The 23,043-nt window shown below is 49.0% G+C and overlaps 1 protein-coding gene across 2 annotated transcripts in view; it reads left to right on the plus strand.

Moving 5' to 3' along the window:
• LOC107523765 (TRPM8 channel-associated factor 1) overlaps positions 1-23,043 on the plus strand; it is a 29,049-nt gene continuing 6,006 nt past the window's right edge. For both annotated transcript variants that reach the window (XM_016195453.2, XM_087820970.1), the window contains exons 1-7: positions 1-104; positions 9,058-9,688; positions 17,982-18,976; positions 19,248-19,345; positions 20,345-20,558; positions 20,860-21,099; positions 21,889-22,226. In XM_016195453.2, the coding sequence (XP_016050939.2) occupies positions 9,069-9,688; positions 17,982-18,976; positions 19,248-19,345; positions 20,345-20,558; positions 20,860-21,099; positions 21,889-22,226 (2,505 nt within the window). In that variant the 5' untranslated portion in view covers positions 1-104; positions 9,058-9,068. The remainder of the gene's footprint in view (positions 105-9,057; positions 9,689-17,981; positions 18,977-19,247; positions 19,346-20,344; positions 20,559-20,859; positions 21,100-21,888; positions 22,227-23,043) is intronic.

Genomic DNA, 23,043 nt, shown 5'->3' on the forward strand with positions numbered 1-23,043 from the left:
TTCCAATCCCTAGGCCGCCTGTCCCCTCTCCCCGTCGCATCTCCGAGGCGGAGGCGTCCCCTCCCCCTCCGAAGTGGCCGGGTGTGGAAACTGCTGGACAACCGGTGAGTCCCGTTCAGTGATGGTCCCTGGGACCCGGGCGGGCCCGGGCGCCCCGACCGAGGCCAACGGGCCAGCGCGGGAGAGGGAGGGTCGGGGCCCGGGCCCGCGGCAGCACCTGGGAGGGGCTGCGGAGGGGTCGGCTTTGGGGCCTGAGACCGCCTGGGCCTAAGGAGGCGGGATCGTCTTTCCGAGAAGATCGATCGCTTGCGGTTCCCCCGCGTCCGTTTCTGCTGTTTTCCTGCCGCTCGGGCTCTCGGTTATTGCGCGGGGCATTTCTCCTGCGGCGACCTCGGCATCGCGAGTCTAATACACCCCTGTCCTTTAAAAACATTTTCCATGAAGAAGCAGTTCCAAGCTACGGATACGTGCGGGAAAATAGCATAAAGGATGTGTCAGGGGCTGGCATTTTATGACCTTTGCTTCAGCTCGGGGGGGGGGGGGGGTGTCTTCCTTTCTAAGAAACAAAACCTGACAATTAGGACCTTTTCCCCATCAAATCTCATGCCCCCTTCCTCGGAGGTAAGTCAGGCGGTATCCTTCCCATGTCTACATTGATGATTATTGATTTTTCTGTAAGCAATATATGCATTTTTGTTTTGATTTTCAATTTTTTTTTTCCATAAAACTCAATATTTCGGGGCTCTATCATTCAGCGCTATTAATCTTAGCATTTCAGACCTGAAAGGGGCTTAGCAGACAAGTGGCCGGCCCTCCTGTTTTTGGGAGACCCCTCAGCCCTGGAGAGGAGAAAAGGCCTGCGCACTGCCGGCCAGGTGGTCCTTCAAGGAACAGGACCCTGGGTGCAGCTTCTGTGGCCGACTCTCTGGTGTTTCCGCTGTGTAAACCCTGCGGCCGAGCTCACCTACCCACACTCCCCTATTGATTATTGATTATTGAGTCAGTTTGGGGGAAGGGGGTTGAAGGGAGAGGGGGAAGGGAAATAGGGCTTCGATTGGGACCAAAACCCTAGTCAGGATGAAAAGATGGGCATTTTCCTGAAGCATGAAGTACTGATTCTTAGGATGACCTGAAGATTTGTTTTACTTAACAGTCATACAGTCCTACTACCCGCCAGTGATGGAGGAACTTTACAATATTCGCTCACCTAATTTATTTTTATTTTTTTATAAAATATCTTTATTGATTTCAGAGAGAGGAAAGGAGAGGGAGAGAGAGAGAGAAGCATCAAGGATGAGAGAGTCATTGATCGGCTGCCTCCTGCACGCCCCCGACTGGGAATCAAGCCCGCAACCCGGGCATGTGCCCTGACCGGAATCGAACCCCGATCGCCTGGATCCTAGGTCGATGCTCAACCGCTGAGCCACGCCCGGCCGGGCGCACTCACCTCCCTTAAACCTCGCAGCAAATCTGTAACATAGGCACTCATTTCATTCTCCCCACGTTACAGGTAATAAGACTGAGGCGTAGAGGGATTGAGTAACTTGCTCTCAAAAGTCACTCAGCCACAATATGGAGCCCTGAGATCTGAATCCCGGCCGTCGGGTGACAGTCTGGGCTTCTAACCACTGTGCTACCCTGACCTCAGTGGCTAGAAGTAGCACCGAGGCGGGGGCCGGCACCACACCAAGTAGGAACTTGCAATTCGCAGGAGGCTGGAGCCACTGTCAGCCGATCATTAGCGAGGACTCGCGGGAAAGAAAGAAGAGCTTGAAATGTACAGCGAAGAATAGCTTTTAGCTACCCCGTTGTTTGTTTGCAACCTAATATATTCTTATTTTTAATTTACAAAAGTCACATGTATCAGTGAAACAATGTAGAGCTATTTAAAAGTTCCCTGCCCGATCCCGCTGCTTAGACGGCACCTATTCACAGAGATGATACACACGGGGCTGTTCGCAATATTGAAACGAAAGCCTACGGAGCAGGTTCTGCGGTTTGCCCTTTCCCCTTGGCAACACTTGGGTAACACAGGTACATTCTTCCAGCCGAACCGAGAGCTAAGACCTTCCTGAGAGCGGAGTAACACTCCGCAGGATGTGCCCTGTATAGTAGGTTCAGCCTTTTCCTTATCAGTAAATAGACAAGTTTCAGTCTCGAACGAAACGGCCGGTCCCCCTGCCATCCGGACGGGGGCCGCCGCCGCAGTGTCCATCTGACGGGGCGGGCGACACAAAGAGACGCTGTCCCCTGCCAAGCGCCGCCCCTCGGGCTCGGGCTCGGGCTCGGGCTCGGGCCCGCCCGGGAGGAAGTGGGGGGGAGGAGACTGCTGGGGACCCTCCGCTCCTGCGCGCTCCCGGCTCCTGGGCCGCCGCCGCTCGCAGGGAAGCCCCATCCTCGCCGCCCCGCGCGTCCCCCGTGCGCCCAGCCCCGCGCTCCCGCCGCCCCGCGCGTCCCCCGTGCGCCCAGCCCCGCGCTCCCGCCGCCTGCTTGTAAATTGCAAGGCGACCAGGTGAGTGGCCCTCCGAATGCCCCGCTGGCCGGAGCAGGACGGGTGGCGGCGGATCGGCGCGGGTCTGGGGGAGGGCGGTGCGGGAGGCGGGGGGGGGGGGCGCGGGCGGACCATCTGGGGCCCAAGCCCAGGACCCAACCGCTCGCTGTTTGCGTCGCGCTCCGGGTGGCGATTGTTCTCTGCTCGCGCTCCGCGCCGCGCCGCGCCTGCCGCAGTGCTGCGCTCGGGGGCCCTGGCATGTGATGTTTGTCTGCCTGCTTTGTGTCTTCGAGTTTACGCACAGGCCCGACCTCGAGCGACAGCATCTAATCCGCAGCTTTAGGGCCCGAGAACGCCGCGCGCGGCCCAGGGAGGAGGCAGGGCTGGCTCAGAGTCACGCAGGTGGCTGGCGACCGAGCATCCCTTCTGTCCCACTGCCCTTTGATCTCGGCAAACACGGTGCCTGGGGCCAGGCCTCCTCGCCCACTCGCGCTGGTTCCCTGGAGACTGGAGCGTGTGCTAGAGGGGCCCCTGGCCTGCCCCAAGCCTCCGTGCCTGCGGGCCTGCGCAATCCCCTGCGGCCCCCAGCCTTTGCGCTCTGCGCCCCTCCTCCCGCTGCGGTCCCCACCGGCTACCGAAGCCCCCTCCGCTCCTCTGACGTCACGGGCTTGCTGTTTGTGCACAGGCTCTGCGCTGGGCAGGAAAGCGGCCTGGGGGGGGGGCCTGCGGGGGGGGGGGGATGGGGAGAGGGGACCCCTCGCCAGGACCTAGGAGTGCAAGGCTTCCCTGCCCCAGCGCCGCGCCTTTGGTGAACACCCTCTGAGGCAGCCTGACCCACAGCTAGTAAGAGGCAGCACCAGGATGCTTTTAAAACAAAACAGGCCTCCCTCCTGGGCTGGCCGTCTTCCATTTTGCTGTTCTGCTGGGGGCCTGGCAGTGAGAGAAGTGAGCAAATCTAAGCAAGAGAGCGAGCGAGCCCCGGGGGGGGGGGGGGGGATTAAGAGGGGAATGCTGTAAGATCCAAAGGAGGGAGCAGGAAAAGCAGAGTTCTGAATGGTGCTAACTTTCAGGGGAATGGGGGAGGGAAGGATTCTGGAGAGCTGCAAGCAGACCTTCGGAGATAATAGGAAGGGTCTGGTTTCTGAGCCGGGAAGTGGTATATGGGAATTCTTTTTTATTATTTTACCTCCTATTATATCCTTGCACGCGCATTGCGTATTCTTTTAAATGTATGAATTAAACCGCTTTTAGGTGGAAATCATTTAAATAAGATCAAGCCGGGAGTATCTTAGACAGAATGCAGAAGAGGTTGGGCCCGCCCTAATTCTGGCATAAGAGAGGTTGATGGACATTGGAAAAGATATTGGACATTTAAGGAAAAAGGAGAGTTCCTGGAAGACAGCGGCCTGAGGAAGGGAAGATCTGTAGAACTGGATGTCTCCGATAGGCATCGCTCTTCAAGGCCAGGGTCACTGTTCGCTGAAGAAGTCGTCCTAGGCTGGCTTACACCCGCACCTTACACCCATCATTCAGTCGTCCATCTACAGAGTATATCTGTTCATTCTCTAGGAAATCCAAAGAGCCTGACCTCAGACACTTGCCCTACTTTGGGGGTTTGAAGTCAAATTATAACGCAAGATGTGGTACAGTAAACAACACAGGCCCCCTGCCCTCCTTCCTGTGCATATACATTCTTAAGGGGAACCCCAGTTAGGTACCATGGGGTTACTTCGTGGCAGGGATTTGTAAAGTTAGAAGTTGTGCCTGGGGGACCTTCTGCTTTAGAGGTGCCTTGGGTTCTAGAAAGTCGGTGGTCCTGGGGGAGAGAGAGCGAAGTAGAAACGAAGATGGAGAACTCCAGGGGGAGAAATGAAAGGGATTTCTCCAGGTTGTGTCCATCTGAGCTCGCCAAGCTTGGAGGGCGAACAGGGACTCAGGCACAGAGAGGAGAGGCCTTTGGTTCAAGGGTCGGGGTTACCCGTAGCTGGTTAAAGTGGAACAGAACCAGCTGCCAAGCTCAAGGAACCCCCACAGAGGAGAAAAATTAGATGTATTGCTGGGCAGATACATAACCTGTTTTAGGGCGAGTAAGACAGGATCAGTTGCTCAATTCAATCATTTATATACTCAATCCATTGATATATGTTTCCTTGGTTCATTGAGTTTATATTACCTGCGCTATTTTTAATTGTAATAATAATACCGAAAACAATTGAAAGGATGCAGCCTTGCGTAAAGGGAAAGAACGCTGTTCGCCCCTTCCCTTCCTAATGCTAGTATATTGAAATGTGACCTCATAGATTTCCTGTGTATATAAGAAACAGGTACTGAACCGGCTTATCTATTTCTGGCACTTAAGAAGTAGACTCCGGGACTAGATTTCCTGGGTTTGAAATGCTGAATCCACCATGACTACCTATGTGACTTAAGCAAATAACAGGTTCTCTGGCCATCTGGTTTTCGTTTTCTTTCTGGTTTTGCCCATCTGTAAAATGGGGATAGTGATAACACATACGTCAGACGTCAGGATTAAGTAATTTATGTAAAGCACTTAGAAGAGTGCTGGGAACCTGGTAAGCACTGTCTTGTCATTACAACTACAGAGATTACTAGTTCTACTACTATTGTTATCTCCATCCATTTAAAAATGGGTTTGTGGCCTCTAAATTCAAAATTTTCACTTAAAACATATCTAGGACATTCTTCTAGGTAGATGCAAAACAGATATAACTCATCCTTTGTAATAGTTCCCTGATAATCTATCATACGGATGATCATACTTGACTCAAACACTCTCCCCCTCAAACATTGTCTTCCCACATACACAGCATTGGTGTCAGACTAGGGCTGACCCTGCGGCCTCACTCGGGGCAGGCAAGGGGGAAACTTGCAGAGAAAAAGGGAGCCCGGGTGGTCTCGGCCATACCCCACTCACCTCGGGTCAGCAGTCCTGCCCAGAAGAAAGGTAGAAGGGGGACACCCATCAGGAAAACCCTCCTCTTTTCCCTGGTCCCCTGCCTTTCAGATCTCCAAGCCACCTGCCCATCCCTTGTCACTGTCACTTCACAGACATTTCTTCTCCCGGGAACTAGCTCAGAGGACAACCAGGGAGACCGAGACGGGCGTTCCCTGTCCTGTGCGTGTTTGGAGTATCAGCACCAGCAGCGACACAGGCCCAGAGAGAGGGGGTCTTAGGGCAGCTCTTCGTGGGGAGTAGGGGTGGTTGGCGGGGCTCTGCCCCAGGGTGGCATGTTGCAGCTCAGTGGGCTCTGGGGGCAGGATATGGGGATAGCGGGTGTGCCTTTGGGTTAGAGACCTTGTCTGTACCCACACGAGTCAAAGCTGGTTCTGAGAAACATTCCTTGTCACTCGCCCATCTCCGTTTCTAGGTGGGTTTTGGGCGGTGAGCACCCTAGTACATAAACCTTTAATGGAGCTGCTCTGATTTCTAAGCACAGTTACTGGAAGAGGGATCGCTGGTCTGAGGATAGGTACGCCTTTGAAACTGATGGCCACTCTCAGGTGGTTGTCGGGCCCTCAGTCCTTCCAGCAGATGCGATACTGTCCCCAAAGCCTCTGGACGTTGGACATGATTAGCTGCCTTCGTCTTTACCTCTTCTGCCTTCACCGCCTTCTTTTTTGACAATATGGGCGACTTACATTATATTTTCATTTGCCTGACGAGTGAGATTGAGCATATTTTCATAGACCAATTGGCCATATAAATGTGCCCTTCTGTGAATATCTTCTTGGAAGGATTTCAATAGATAGAAAGAGCAGGAAAAGCGCGGCCGGGCGTGGCTCAGCGGCTGAGCGTTGACCCAGGATCCGGGTAACTGGGGTTCGATTCCTGGTCGGGGCACAGGCCTGGGTTGCGGGTTCGATCCCCAGTCGGGGGCATGCAGAGGCAGCCGATCAGTGACTCTCATCATTGATGTTTCCATCTCTCTCTCTCCTTTCCTCTCTCTGAAATCAATAAAGACATATTTTTTTTAAAAAAAGAAGGAAAGAGCAGGAAGGGATGAGAGTGGGAGAGGATTTCAAGTGAAAGCAGGGCATGCCCGGGGGCACCCAGTGTTCTGGAAGCTGCAGAGAGGTTGGGTGGCAGGAGATGTGGCTGCAAAAGTAAGGAGCTGCCAGCTCTGGAGGCCTCACACCCCCACTGAGCACTCAGATCCCCCCCCACTGGGCCAAGGTGAGGTCTGGGGGTTCTCTTCAGGGAAGTTATGCCAACATGGCTTTAGAAGAAAGAGGGGACAGCACATGCTGGTGACTGAGAAACTGGATCAGCTTAGTGAAGGAATGAGTTACTCGGGGCCTGAACTAGGTTAGTGGCAGTGCGACTGGAAACGGTGAAGGAGGGCATTGACAGGATACGGAGCAGGGGGAGAAGGGACACCACTGTGACTCTGTGGCTTGCTGTCCTGGTTATTTGTGGACACCAGGAGGAGCAGGGCAGGGACAAGCTCTTATTAACCCTTTGCCGACTGTATCTTCTCAGTAGCTCTCTGAGGTTGAGGGTGAGCAACGAGGGAGCTTAGGTGATCTACCTAAGAGGAGCTATTTTGGAGGGAAAAAGAATAAATGTTAAGACTTCCTTAGTTTTAGAGACTGCTGCCAGTCGGAGGGTGGGCTCTTTCACAGGGGCCTTGCACTTAGTTACGTCAGGACCAGGGCCTTTCCGTCCATGGCCTGGGGGAGGCACGGTGTCTGTGCCAAGGGCTTTTTCAAGGGCCCATAGAAACACCTGAGAACTCAATATAATACTAATTAGTATTTGTATAGACTCCAAAATTATGAAAACTCTAAGATCAGAATCAATAAATGCTCGATCCATTGTTTGTAAAATCTGACATTAGGTTAGGTTTTTTTTCTTTACTTTATAAGAATTCTCTATTATGCACATATTTAGTTTACACTTAACCAAACATTTTTATAAGCAAATATACACAGACCTGTGTGTATTTCTATATCTGCATATACATATATAATAAATAATTGAATACCCATAAATGTAATAAGTAACTGAAAGACACTTAACCTATGTAATTTCTTTAATCCTCAGGACAACCTTACGTGGTAGATCCTATTATCCCCACTTAATGAGTGAGGAGGAAACTAAGTCTGAGATGAGTTGCCTGATCTCACAGTTAGTAACAGCAAAGCTGAGATTCAGGCCCAGGCAGCCTAACTCCAGAGCCAAACTTGTAATCACTTGAGAATGAGCCTGTTCTCTGACAAAGGAAATAGAAAGCAGTAAGTGCCAAAGATAAAATCGTAAGGAATACCTACATTTCCAGAAAAGGTAAGAGCAGGGTAGAAAGCGAGTGGTTCAAGGGGTGGCAGATGATGTTAGCTTGGGTAGTAAGGCTAGAAGTGGTGGGAGCCCCAAGGACCGGGAGAGCAGTCCTGTCCAGGGCCACCGAATGGGGTGGTCCGTGAGGATGACAAGCCCTGGGAGTATGGAAACACATCTGTGCTTGGGGAATTGTTTCAGTGAAGAGCATACAGTGGAGGTCAGACTATAGAGTGTCCTCAAGTGGGGAGCTCATGTGAAGGAGCAGAGGATTTTTGTGAGTACATATCCACAGACATACACACCTTCCTCCACCTGGACAGGTGCAAGTGAGGATTTGCTATCATTTCATAACTCCTACCTTCTGCTTGTCTGGGACATGGACTCAGAGGACCTTGCTTTCCTCTTTGCCAGCCTGCGACTGTGGCCAAAGCACCTTCTCGAGGACTCAGACTTTTCAGACTGAAATTCTGGGTGCCCCAAGCTGGCGTTAATGAGATTAGTGTGGGAGCCGAGTCGGGTGGAGTGGGGGCGGGGGAGCTGCATGCTGCACGACTGTATTAGTTTCCGGAGGCTGTGGGAACAAATGACCAGAAACTAGGTGGCTTCAACAATGGAATGCTATTCTCTCACAGTTCTGGAGGCTGAGGAGCATTCAATCCAGGTGCTGGCAAGGTTGTTCTTTCTGGAAGTTCTGAAGGAGCATCTGTTCCATGCCTCTTCCTAGCTCCTGATGTTTGCACCTATCTTCGGCATCCCTTGGCTTGCAGATGCATCACTCCAGTCCCTGCATCGTCTTCTCATAGCATCCTCCCCTGTCTATCGGTGTCTGTGTCCAAATTTCCTCTTCTTATGAGGATACCAGTCATTAGATTAGGGCCCCCTCAAATCCAGTCTGACCTCATCTTAACTTGATCACATCTGCAAAGACCCTATTTCCAAATAAGGTCCCATTCCCAGGTTCTGGGGCTTAGGACTTAACCGTATTTCTTTCGGGACACATTCTTTACCTCTGTTTGTTTCCTTTGGTGTTTCCAGCCCTTTTAGTGTGACCCCAAGAGTTTAAGAAGACAGAGTGCGATGGGGTCTCCTAGATTGGAGACACTGCACCCTGGTGAGTGCCTGAGTCGTTTCACGAGATCAGTCTCATATGTGTGATGGGAAGAATTGCCCCAGCTGGCAGAGGAATGACATTCGTGGCCTGTTGGTTGGTTGGTTGGTTGGTTTATCTGTCCTTCACTAAGCTGAGTCTTTGCTTTCCTCTCTGCAGAAGCCACAGCCATGGCGACCCCGTCGGCTGCCTTTGAGGCCCTTATGAATGGAGTGACGAGCTGGGATGTCCCTGAAGATGCCGTCCCGTGTGAACTGCTCCTTATTGGAGAGGCCTCCTTCCCAGTGATGCTGAATGACATGGGCCAGGTCCTCATCGCTGCGTCCTCTTATGGCCGCGGCCGCCTGGTGGTGGTGTCCCACGAGGACTACTTGGTGGAAGCCCAGCTCACTCCGTTTCTCCTCAATGCAGTGGGGTGGCTTTGTTCTTCCCCCGGGGCTCCCGTGGGTGTCCACCCATCCCTGGCACCGCTGGCCAAAATCCTCGAGGGCTCTGGAGTGGAGGCGAAGCTTGAGCCAGAAGTGAAGGACTCCCTGGGGGTTTACTGTATTGACGCCTACAACGAAACCATGACGGAAAAGTTGGTCAAGTTCATGAAACGTGGAGGAGGCTTGCTCATTGGAGGCCAAGCCTGGGATTGGGCCAACCAAGGCGACGATGAAAGGGTTCTGTTCACGTTCCCCGGGAACCTGGTGACCAGCGTGGCCGGCGTGTACTTCACTGACAACAAAGGAGACACGAGCTTCTGTAAAGTGTCTAAGAAGATGCCCAAGATCCCCGTCTTAGTTAGGTGAGTGCACTACCCCAGGGGGGAGCTGGTCCCAGGTTAAAAAGCGGACACTGTTCTTGTGTTCAGGTTACTTCCAGGCTAACAGAAGAGAATTTGGCGGATTTGCCATAAATCAAGCAGATTTTTAATGTACCCCGAGTCACAGGAGGGGCAGGATCTCTTGGAGGGGAGAAATTTCTTTGTGACTACTATGTCCCTCAGCATTGAGCTTAATAAAACGCATTGCTGAATCCCAGGCCTGGCGTGATGATCCCGGAAGGCTCATAGGAGGAGGTTGCTTGCAGCTGAAAAGTGAGGAAAAGGGACCCCCTCAGACAGCCTCGAGAGCTGTGGCAAAGGTTTCGAGATGTCTGGCCAGGTGGGATTAGGACGGCAGTAAGAAGCTGAGATGGCACAAGTTATCTATGCTGAATCTAGGAGTTAGGAGAGGATTTTATTTATTTATTATTATTTTTAAAATATATCTTTACTGATTTCAGAGAGAGGAAGGGAGAGAGAGAAATATCAATGATGAGAGTCATTGATCGGCTGCCTCCTGCGCGCCCCCTACTGGCCGGTGCTCAGTAAACATCTCTTGGGTGGCCGGTTGGATGGAGGGATGAGAGAGATTGGAAGCTGGAAGTCCGGGAATAGAAAAAGTGCCCCAGGCCCCGCCCTGTATTGTACATGAAAACTCTCAGCCGTGGTATTTCTGACGCGTGGGAGCAGAGGAAGGTAGGACTGGGTGCGGAGGGCACACCAGGGTTGGTAGAGAGATGGGATGAATGAGCGGTGGCCTCTCCCTGGCCTGGAACTCCCAGAACATCCCGCAGCTCCATGCTCACATGTGCAATGAAGGACACCGTTATCCAGAGGCATAGTGGCCGATGAAGCCGGCCCAACTTCAGCGTGCCAGTGATCTTGAGCCCGAGCAATGGGAAGGCAACACTGGGCCATGGTTCTGTCTCTTACCAGCCTAATCCCTCCCCCTTGGTTGCCTTAAAAGATGTTTTGGTGTTTTTTTCCTGCCAAAACCACACCTCTCTGTTCTTTGGCTGTGCCTAAATCACCTCTCATCACCAGTGATGCCGATCGGGCGGGTGGTTGGGTTGTCTGTCTGCGTGTGTGTGTTGGATGCACGCACACGTGTGCGCGCCCGCATGAAATCAACCTGAAGGCTAACGCTTGAGAGAAAAAACCTGATTTATTAAGGGAAGTAGGCAGAATCTGTTGTTGGAGACGACGGGCTGTTATATCGGTTACTCGCTAGGTAAGATCGCATCGGACCCTCGTTGCGCATGCAGGTAGGTACAGTGCGTCACAGCATCGCTTACACATTAGGCGGGGGATTTTCTGACTTGTGGGTGAACTGAGGACGGCAACAGTGATTTTCCTGAGCTAACTGGCTGAGATGAAGAAAGCAGGAGAAAGTACAAGGTGCAACAGTGTGTGTAAGAGAGAGAGGGAGGGAGGGATACATGAAATGAACAGTGGGCAGCGGGGAAGGGAGAAAACAAATCCTCTCCCCCCCACCACAGTGTCCTTGCTCTTAGCTCTCAGGTGCCCGATGCGGAAAGGGAAGCACTGAGCTCTCTCTCCCTCCCTGTTGGGGGGGGGAACTATATACATTTATCAAAATTCATGAACTGTACACCTAAATCAAGTTCATTTTACTCTATGTGAATTAAACTGCAATAAGCCTTTTAAAAAAAAAAATCGGTTCTTTGAATAGGACTTTGAAAAATAAAAAAATAATCGGGATATCATCAGATTCATATTTAAGGATGTGCAGCTCAGCATTATTTGTAATAGGGAACAGTCGAATGGTTGAATAAATTACAAAATTAGTAACCAACCATTAAACATTTGTTTAGAGAGTATTACGTAAGAAAAAGGCCAACATATTGCTAATGGGTAGATCTCCGGGGTGTGGGATAACGGTAGATGATTTTTACTTTTAAACTTTTATTTTCCAGAGTTTCTATCAAACTTTATTAATAAGGTATATATTTCATTACCTTGCTTCACATGTAAGAACATTAAAAGACAAGAAAAATAGTGTACCTCTAAGAGATAATAGTGTACCTCTGAAAGATAAAGACTAATTTTTAAATGTAACCACAATACTGTTAAATACCTTTTTTAAATAGCATTTAAATGTCCATAATGATATCATTTTCTGAGAGCATTCTGTAAGTATCTCAGTTTATTTTGTACATATCTTTATATTCATCGATTAGGTCAACTGGATTATTCATATTTTTGTACTAGCTTTGGCAGCACGTATACTAAAATAGGATTGATAGTATTTGACCTAAGAGTTCCCAAACAATTGCTTCATCATCCCCATTGTGACTTTGGGACTGAATTTTACTTTATATATTTCAAAGCTATATTTTGGATTTCTAAAAACTTACAAATTTTTTTGTGGTTTGTACATTTTCCTCTGGTACAAAATATCCTTCTTTCTTGCAACTAATATTTTTCACATTGAACTCGATTTTGTCCAACATTATATTTACTATTCCTATCTTATTTACTTTCTTTGTTGATCCTTTTGAAAAAGTTTGGTTTTTTTTTTTAGCATCAACCTGATTAACGCAATCAGAGAGCCTTTGTCACTTACAAGGGAAAAATTCATTTATATCGGTGAGGAAATTGACGTTTGTTGTAGTTGCTGTCATATTGCTCAGTGTTTTCTGTTATACTTTCTTGTTTCTTGTTTTTAAATTTTTTCTCTGTTGGTTGAATTGTTGTTGTTTTTTCTTTCTCACTATTTGGAAATTACAGCTTTTCTGTTCTTGCAATTTTTAATTTCCCCCCCCGCTCTTTATTTAAAATTTTCCACACTTATGGGAAAATTTGTAAGAATAATATAACGATAGCCATACCCTTCATCTAGATTCACCAGTGGTTAGATTTTGTCACATTTACTATGGAAACACACAGGGACAGGTTACTTCGCTTAACCACTTGAGAGTAACCCTCTGGACACCCCGACGTTTCCCATCTAAACTCTTCAGCATGTATCTCCTAAAGATAAGGGCATCCTCCAGCACAACCGCGGCACAGTTGTCTCACTCAAAAAATGTCACACTGAAACAATACTGTTATCTAGTGTCCATATTTAAATGTCTCCAACTGTCCCAACAGTGTCTTTTTAAAAAATGAAGGATCCAACCAAAAGACTTCCCAGCTTTTCTTATCTTTCAGGACATTAGCATTTTTGAAGCATCCAGCCCCCTGTTGTTTCGTGGAATTACCCCTCAGTCCGGATTTGCCTCCTTGTTTTCTCATGACTTACACCCAGTTCAAACATTTTTGTCAAGAACACTACACGGGTGACATTGTGTTTATCGCAATATATCAAACTGGGAGGACTTGAGGTCAGTTTGTCTGTTATTAGCGATGTTTGAACTGGTCATTTAGTTAAATTGGAGTTTGCCAGATTTTCCTATTGTAATAGTGCCTTTCCCCCATTTAACTAACTTCATCGATGGGATGACTATTCGAGACTATTAATACCCTGTTCAACAACCTTTCACGCAGGGGTTTCATCACCCATTGATGATCTGTGACTGTCAGGATTTACAAAAGTGGTTCCCTCTACCACTCAGGCAGCTCCTGTGCTCCTTCCTTAACATTCATGTCAAGCGTCCCCTCCTCCAGACACTGCCCCTCCCCTCCAAGTCTAATCGAGATGCCCCTCTTCTGGGAGCCCAGAGCAGCCTGACACTCCAGGACTTGCCCCAGCAGAGTGTAGGTTTACTCCTAGGTGCCTCCCAGAACTGGGTGCATGCTTCTCTCCGGAGGAGCTTTCCCTCCCCACCCTCATAACATTTGTTGTGGCCCTGTGGTTGCTTTTAAATTTCGTTTGTTTTAATACTACTCATGGACCCTTTTTTTTAAAGAAAGCAAATGTGTTATAATTTATTTATAGTTGGTATTTTTTCAAGGCCCAATCGTCCCAAATTTGGCAAGTTAAAATCCCCTCTAAACTGAGTCCTGAGCCCTCTGGCATGCTCCATCAGTTCTTTAGTACTTGACTTTTGATAGATCAAGATGTTGCAGGTTTACCTTGTCTTTTTCCTGTCCAACACCTGGATTCAGCCATTTCTTCAAGGAATCCTGGTCCTTTTAGTCGTGCATGGTATTTAGAAACCAAGCTCATCTAGGTGTGCTCATTGCCATTCAACTGTCATCATTCCCAGACCCCTACGAAGACAGAGCCAAGAAACATATACGTTTTCATCCTAAATCCATACCGATGCTTCCCGTTTTAACCCCAAACCACAGAAGTCCCCTCCACCACCCACCCCCCGTCTATACCTTCCTCTCCCATTGGGAGATCCTGCTTTCCAACAACTTCAGTATGTGCTCATGTGCTCAGCCCTGCAGTGCCCACAGGACAACTTCATGGTTACTGTTCCCATCCGATTACCAACAGCAAACTCACTAAGTTAAGCCCAAGATTTTTTTTGTAGTTTTTTTTTGTTGCTGTTGCTGTTCTCAGAATATACTGCACGCAGAGCACAGAAAGTAGTCTGTTCTTTTGGTCCTATTTTTGTTTAAAGTGAGTTTCCCCCATATTTGTTGATTCCGTGTTAATTTTTGGATGTGTAAACTGTGAACAAGGTTACAACAGCAGAATGCACATTCTTTTTAAGTGCACATGGAATATTCATGAAGCAAGACCATATGTTATGCCATAAAATGTCTCAACGAGAGTAGAAGGATTGAAATCATGCATTGTACATCCTGATCACAGCGGCATTAAGTTAGAAATCAATAACATGAGCATATCTGGAATACCTAAATATTTGTAAGTTAACACAAATAGTAAGTCAAAGAAGAAATTACAAAGGGACGTTAGAAAATGTTTTGAACTGAGTAAAAACGAAAACACAGCATGTCAAAATTTGTGGAATGCAGTTAAAGCAGTGCTTAGAGAGAAATTTAAATGCTTTCATTAGAAAAGTGAAAAATTTAAGCTTGATGGCCTAGGTTTCCACATCGACAAGCTAAAAAATAAGGAAATCAAATTAAACCCAAAATTCGTAAAAGGAAAAAGAAGATAATGACAAGAGCTGAGCCCTGGCCAGTTTGGCTCAGTGGTTAGAGTGTCAGCCCTCGGACTGAAAGGTCTCCAGTTTGATTCTGGTCAAGGGCACATACCTCAGTTGCAGGCCTGATCCCTGGCCCCAGTTGGGGTGCATGTGCGGGAGGGAACCAGTCGATGTGTCTCTCTCACATTGATGTTTCTCTCTTTCTCTCCCCCTTCTACTCTCTCTGAAAAAGCAATGGAAAAAAAAGATGAGAGCAGAAATCAATGAAATAGGAAATAGAAAAACAATAGAAAAAAAACCAATAAAACCAAAAGCTGGTTAGCAGAAAAAAATATATATGATAAATCTTTAAGTATACTGGTTACGACAATAAGAGAGAACACAAATTATAAATTCCAGGAATGGAATAGGGACAATAATACAGATCCTACAGACATTAAAAGGATACTAAGGGAATATTATACCAACTTTATGCCAATAAATTTAACAACTTGGGTGAAATGCACAAATTTCCTGACAGATAAAAACTACTAAAATTGACACAAGAAGAAAAAGAAAATATATGTTAAGTGAGTTGAGCTGTAATTAAAAACATTTCAATACTAAATGCAATGTGGTAGCCTGGATTGGATCCTAGAAAACATGAGTGGGAAAACTGGTAACATTTGTATATAGTATAGAGTTTAGATAATAGTATGTTACCAATATTAACTTCTTAGTTTTGACAAATGTGCTGTGATTATATAACATGTTCAAATTAGGGAAACTGGGTGATGGGTATATAGGAACTCTCTGTACTATATTGTCAACTTTTATATTTTTTACTTAAAAATTTTTATTTAAAACCAACTACAATGCAAAAAAAAAATCCCAATTAAAAAAACTCCAGACCCAGATAGCATCACTGATGAATTGTATCAAACATTCAAGGAACAAATAATACTAACCTTACATGAACTCTTCCAGAAAATAGGAGAGGAGGAAAATTGTGGGAACTTTATTGATTAGACCAGTATTTCTCTGGGACCAAAACCAGAGAAAGACATTACAAGAAAACTGCAGAACAATATGCTTCATGAACATAGGTTTTAAAAATTCTTTTAAAAAAATACTGTAAATAGAATACAGCAATGTATGAAAAGGATAATACAGCATGTGAAGTAGGGCTTATCTTAGGACCGTGCGGCTGATTTAACATTCAAACATCAAATTAATTCACCATCTTAACAGAATGAGTGAGAAAACCATATAATTCAACACATGCACACACACAGCACTTAACAAACTTTAATACCCAATCATGATAAAATTTCGGCAAACTAGAAATAAAAAATGAACTTCTTCAATGTGGCAGGAGTCATCTCTGAAAAACTATAGCTAAGAATGTACTTAATGGTGAAAATACCCTAAGACTGAGAACAAGGCAAGTAAATATCTGGTCTCACTGCTTTTAGTCAATATTGTACAAAAGGTCCTAGCCAATGCAATAAGGCAAGTAAGTGAAGGCATAGAGATTTAAAATTAAGAAGTAAACCTATGCTTATCTGCAGAAAGCATGATCATCTATGTAGAAAATTTCAATCTACAAAAAAGTTATAATAATTGAGTTGTGCAAAGTTGCAGGAGACAAGGTCAACGTTAAAAAAGCAATTATATTTTTATACACTAGCAGCCAAAAAATGGTTACTGAAATGAAAAATACCATATCACTTAAAATAGGACCCAGAATCATGAAATGCTAGTGGATTTAACAAAATATGTTACTAGACCTGTATGTTGAAAACTACAAAACATTACTGAGAGACATTTAATAAAACCTAAAGAAATACACCATGTTGATGGATCAGAACACTCAATATTTTTAAGATGTCAGTTTTTTCCCAAATGGCATATAAATTCAATGCCATCCCAAGCAAAGTTATAATTGATTCTAAAACTGTATGCAAATGAAAGGAACTAGCATAACCTAATTTCAAGACTTACTAGAAAGCTAAAGTAATCAAACCACTGTGGTTTTGGCATAAGGATAGATACACAGATGAATGAAACAGACTAGATAGTTCAAAAATAGGCCCACAGTTTTATGCTCAATTATTTTTTGGCAAGGGGGAAAGAGAATCTTTTTAACAGATGGTTCTGAAACCCTTATGGGGGGAAAAAACGTGAATCTTGAGATTTATCCCACTCCATACAAAACGAGTAATTAAAAAGTGATCTAGACTTAAGTGCAGAAGTTAAAATTCACTGTTTTTCAGTGTTTCCTTGCAGCTGCCTTCTGACCATACAGTTGCCACAACCTTACCTAATACAAGTGTCATAACCAGCTCTGGGGTCTCACGCTTATAGAGGCCACTCTGCCCCTTATCACCTAATAACCCCAAAGTCTCCATCTCCATTTCGGACAGGAACAGGTGGTGCTCCGAAAAGCCGTAGAGCATGGATATGCATCACCCCGTGGGCTGACAATGAGTGGGTGGAGAGCTGGGTGTAGACAGTCAGTCCTCTTGGGTTCGGGTAACAGGAGGGTCTCACGAGAGTGAGGCCAGTCAGCTCCCCTGGCCCACATTTTGAGATAACAGTGATTCTAATAGCAGCATGAACACAGCTGTCCATGGAGGGTTTTTTTGCAGAAAATTAATTGCATGAAATTTGTGAACAAGACTCCTTATAAGGATGAAAATATGATTTCCCATTCAGTGCTTTATAGAATGCCTAACGGACACTTTTAACACTTAAATCCAGACTCTTTCACACATAGTGTTGGGTAAACATAGCAAGGCTTTCTTAGAGATTTCCTTTGGAGAAGCAGCCGAGCGGAACCAATGCTGAGTCCCTCCCTCCTCCCTGAAAGGCGTCTCCATGCCCAGGGAGCTCAGATCAGCCCCCTCGGTTCTCCCAGCTCTCCTGGAAAAGCTAACGATGGTGATATTAGTAAGGCTGCCCGGCCGGCGTGGCTCAGCGGTTGAGCGTCGACCTAGGATCCAGGCGATCGGGGTTCGATTCCCGGTCAGGGCACACGCCCGGGTTGTGGGCTCGATCAGTGACTCTGTCATCATTGATGTTTCTATCTCTCTCTCTCCCTCTCCTTTCCTCTCTCTGAAATCAACAAAGATATATTTAAAAAATAAATAAATAAAATAAAATAAAAAAATATTAGTAAGGCTGCTGCTTGCTCTCTATATGCCAGGCGCTGTTCTAGAGCCATAAGCAGGGCTTCTCTTTTAAGAGAACCCGTGTCTCTTTTGCAGCTGTGAGGACGATCTCTCCGAGGACAGAGAGGAGCTTCTGCACGGGATTTCCGAGCTGGACATCAGCAACTCGGATTGCTTCCCATCCCAGCTGCTAGTGCACGGGGCCTTGGCCTTCCCCCTGGGGCTGGATACCTACCACGGCTGTGTGATAGCGGCTGCCCGCTATGGCCGGGGCAGGGTGGTCGTGATGGGCCACAAGGTGTTGTTCACCGTGGGGAAGCTCGGCCCCTTTCTGCTCAATGCCGTGCGCTGGCTGGACGCGGGCCGCCGAGGCAAGATCGTGGTGCAGACGGAACTGAGGACAATGAGCGGCCTGCTCGCAGTGGGGGGCATCGACACCAGCATCGAGCCCCATCTCACCAGCGATGCGAGTGTCTACTGCTTTGAGCCCGTGAGTGACGTGGGAGTCAAGGAGCTGCAGGAGTTTGTGGCCGAGGGCGGGGGACTGTTTGTCGCCGCCCAAGCCTGGTGGTGGGCCTTCAAGAACCCCGGAGTGTCCCCTCTGGCTCGCTTCCCAGGAAACCTCCTCCTCAACCCCTTGGGCATCAGCATCACAAGCCAAAGCCTCAATCCGGGGCCCTTCCGCACCCCGAAAGCCGGGATAAGGACCTATCACTTCCGCTCCACCCTGGCCGAGTTCCAGGTCATCATGGGCAGAAAGAGGGGGAATGTGGAAAAGGGGTGGCTGGCGAAGCTGGGGCCCGACGGCGCGGCGTTCCTGCAGATCCCTGCCGAAGACATCCCCGCCTACATGTCGGTGCATCGGCTCCTGAGGAAGCTGCTCAGTCGGTACCGCCTGCCGGTGGCCACCCGAGAGAACCCGGTCATCAATGACTGCTGCAGGGGTGCTATGCTCTCCCTGGCCACTGGGCTGGCCCACTCTGGAAGTGACCTGTCTCTGTTAGTCCCAGAAATCGAAGACATGTACAGCAGCCCCTACCTGCGCCCCTCAGAATCTCCTATCACCGTTGAGGTCAACTGCAACAATCCAGGTGTGGAACGAGGGGCGGGAGCTCAGTGTTGGGGGACCTGCTGACTTAGCTCGCTGCAGGGACCTGCTCACCTCCAGAAGGCCGCCTCCGCCCTTTGCCATGAGCTTTCAAGGAGAGAGGGGTTGGGGCATTAGGTAATGTTTGCAAGAGTTGAGTCGGGGCAGCATGGAGGGGGAGAGGTGCGCAGAGCTCATGAGGGGGCTGCGGAGATGCTGGGCGGAGGTGGGACCACGGAGGGGGGGTGAAGTCTGTCCTCCTGTGCTTTCGACAGGCACCCGATACTGCTGGATGAGCACCGGGCTGTACATACCTGGAAGGCAGATTATAGAGGTGTCCCTGCCTGAGGCTGCCGCCTCGGCCGACCTGAAGGTAAGGCCACGGCCCCTCCCCGGGAAACGTGGAGCCCGGATGCTCTTGCTTCCACAGTCGGCATCTTGCTTGAGCCTCATAAACACCCTATGGGCAATAGGGGGCGAGTACTTTCACCCCCATTTTAAGGGTGAGGCATCAAAGGTGCAGAACGGCTCATGGATTGATTGAATGTGTAGATCTGATACATTTCAGGGCCCAGGACGCAAACCTAACCGCCTTCTCACCCTGAAGTGCTGTGCGTTTCACTGATGTCGCGGAGTAGGGGGTAGGCGAGGTGCGGCGTGGAAGGCGCCCTAGCTTTGGCGCTGTGGTAGTCAGGAAACCCTAGTTCCCTTTCCATCCCGCACGCATCCCCCGCTGTAGCTTACGGCTCTTCTGACTCCGGCTTCTCCGTGGGACGCCAAAGTCTGTTCCTTGCTGGCCCTGTCCCCTCTCAGCTCTGTCACTTGCACATACACACACCCTAGTCACAAATTAAGTTGCCGTACTGCTCTGTCTCCCTTGGGGGTCGCTGTGACAATTAGGACCTATCCTGTGCCTGCAGCTATCCTGGAACTTGATTAGCATAAACCCAGAAAACAATTCCAGGACTCTAAGGAGTGACTCCAATTCCTGGGTCACTCCATCAGCCCAGGAAGGAGGGCCTCGGAAATTGGGAGGAACTGAATCAACCCTCCACTACATCAGCAGGTCACACCGCCGGACCCCCTCCACCCTGTTACCAACACCGGAGTCCCCGCCGTGGAACACCTGGGGCCCCTCACATCAGCGTCTCAGCATCACCCTAGTGGGCTGTGTGACTCCCCTGGGAAGATATTTGCACACGATTCGGTCCATACCCCCTGAGGGCTGATGCAATTCCATAGGTTTAGCACACACGGTTCATAGGCGGGAGGAAAGCTGGGGTCATATAGCCCTGTGCCCTTCCTGTCCCCACCTCATGGGTGCTATACTCTCCCACCGAGGTGACTCCGTGGGGGGATCTCTCTGCTCCAGGTACAGATTGGCTGCCACACTGATGACCTGACCAGGGCCAGCAAGCTGTTCCGGGGCCCACTGGTGATCAACCGGTGCTGCTTGGACAAGCCCACGAAATCGATCACCTGCCTCTGGGGCGGCCTCCTCTACATCATTGTGCCCCAGAGCAGCAAGCTGGGCTCCGTGCCCGTCACTGTGAAGGGGGCTGTGCATGCCCCGTTCTACAAGCTGGGTGAGTGGGGGCCGTGGGCCGAACCCTGGGGCCGGCAGAGCTGGGGGGACGGGTCATGGGGGCTGTTTGTTGCCCGAAGAGAGAGATTGGGATTGGAGGAGGGAAGGAAGGCAAGCCTCCTTCAATTCAGCTTTGGTGCCAAGGAGATAGACCAAACCACATCCATGGGGACGTCACAGAAGAAGGCTGGAGGGGGGACGCGGTTGTTCATGACCTTGGTGTCCTCCTGGGGTTCAAGTTATGGGTTTCAACCCAAGGGATCTGGAAAAGGGCGCTTCAAGCCCATGGCCTCTCTTCCCAGGGGAGACATCCCAGGAGGAGTGGAAGAGGCGTCTCCAGGAGAATCCAGGTCCCTGGGGAGAGCTGGCTACGGACAACATCATCCTGACAGTGCCGACCGCCAACCTCCGCACGCTGGAGAACCCGGAGCCACTGCTGCGCCTCTGGGACGAGGTGATGCAGGCTGTGGCACGGCTGGGCGCCGAGCCCTTCCCCTTGCGCCTGCCCCAGAGGATCGTTGCTGACGTGCAGATCTCAGTAGGTGGGTGCCCTGGTCCAAGCAGCCCCTGTGCATGCTGCCCCTAAGGGACTTCCTTTCCCCCAACAGCCATGCGGTGGGCAGCCCGCAGGGTGAACATGCTTTTCTAGCAAGACATAGAAGATGCAATCCTTGCTATTTAAATGAAAAGAAAAAGCGTATTTTAGAAAAGCACAGGCTCGGCAATTTCCGTTCACACAAAAATTGGAAATTACTTAAATGTCCTATGATTATGGAATGGTTAAGTAACTCATTGTGTGGGACCTCGATGGACATTGAGGAAGACATGTAAAGCGATATTTTGATGGCATTTTACCAGTGGGCCAAGAGGCCTAAATAATTGGGGGTAGGGGGGTTCTATAGAAATTAAAGAAGCATGGACATCACTCTAGACCCTAGTTTTCTTGCTTACATAGGTGATCACTGTAAAGTAATGTTAATGTGGGCAACTCCACATCTAAATAATGAGAGAGGACACCCTTATTAAGTTCTTAATTTTGAGAAAAGAGTATAATGAGATGGGTTCCCATGGGCAGGGCACTCTCATAAACATGGGAAAATTGGATAGTAACATGAACTGTGCTTTGGGACTTATGTCACCTCCTGTAAGCACAAGCTCTCGGAAAATGAGGAGGAAGGCCCAGGAGGGTCTGGGTTTGCGTTGCCTTCTGAGCAGGACAGGGCTCCGGAAGTCATCGGGGCCACTGGGTATTTTGGGAGATGCAAAACAGAGAAGAACTTTGTGGGATGTGTGGGGAGCACTCTAACCCTCCTCCCTCCCCTGTCCCACAGGCTGGATGCACGCAGGGTACCCCATCATGTGCCACCTGGAGTCGGTGCAGGAGCTCATCAATGAGAAACTCATCAGAACCAAGGGGCTGTGGGGCCCAGTCCATGAGCTGGGCCGCAACCAGCAGCGGCAGGAGTGGGAATTCCCACCGCACACCACCGAGGCCACCTGCAACCTTTGGTGTGTTTATGTGCACGAAACGGTCTTGGGCATTCCTCGAGGCCGTGCCAATATCGCCCTGTGGCCCCCAGTTCGGGAGAAGAGAGTCAGAATCTACCTGAGCAAGGGTCCCAATGTGAAAAACTGGAATGCGTGGACAGCACTGGAAACGTATTTACAGGTATACTAGGCAAAAACGAGGGGTGATGGGAGCCCCCTGCTGTGGGGACGCCAGAGCATCGTTGTTAGGTGATAGTCTTGTAACCCAGGAGACCTCCCACGACACCTGTCTCCCACACTAGGCCTCAGGAGACCCTGACAATGCGCGATGTGACAGTCCTATTAGACGATCTCTCTCAGCGCATCATTTTCATGACCCCAAGCGGACTTAACTGCCTCAGCCCCACCCTCAGCCCATGACCTTGAGATGACTGAGAATAGGCCGGAAGCACTGAGAGGTGAAGACGTGGTAGAGGCACATGTGCTATAAATACAGTTACTGTCACGGGCTTTAGACCAAGACATAACTGAGATGGAAGCCAAACTATGCTATTTAATAGGTATTAAAAACCAGCCAGCCACCCCCACACGCACACAATATATGGGATAGGACCTACTTTTTCCCCTCAGATGAGTATACCATCGTCTCATGGTGACTTGGCTGTGCCTCAGTTCCACCTTATGGGCAAGCCAGGATTCCTCCCTGGCCTGGACATGGAGGGTGCCTTTGCCTCCTAGCATTCAAACGGCCCAGCTCTGCCCCTGAGCCGCTGGATTCGTTCCCAGCTCCGTATGGAGTTTCAGCACCTCAGATTCTGAAACTCAGTCACAGGCCAGGCTTTTCCGCCTGCTCGAGTTCCTCTCTTCATTCCCATGGCCATGAGAAACTGCCGGGGGACTCTACTTAAACTTGTCAATGGGGCCACTTCACCCGAGGAACAGAAGTTCCTCATCTGTGAAGTAAAGTTGAGGCTGTCCTAGGGAACGGCTAATGTTCT

Source organism: Miniopterus natalensis, chromosome 10 (assembly GCF_054644295.1).
Source record: "Miniopterus natalensis isolate mMinNat1 chromosome 10, mMinNat1.hap1, whole genome shotgun sequence".
Lineage (NCBI taxonomy): Eukaryota > Metazoa > Chordata > Mammalia > Chiroptera > Miniopteridae > Miniopterus > Miniopterus natalensis.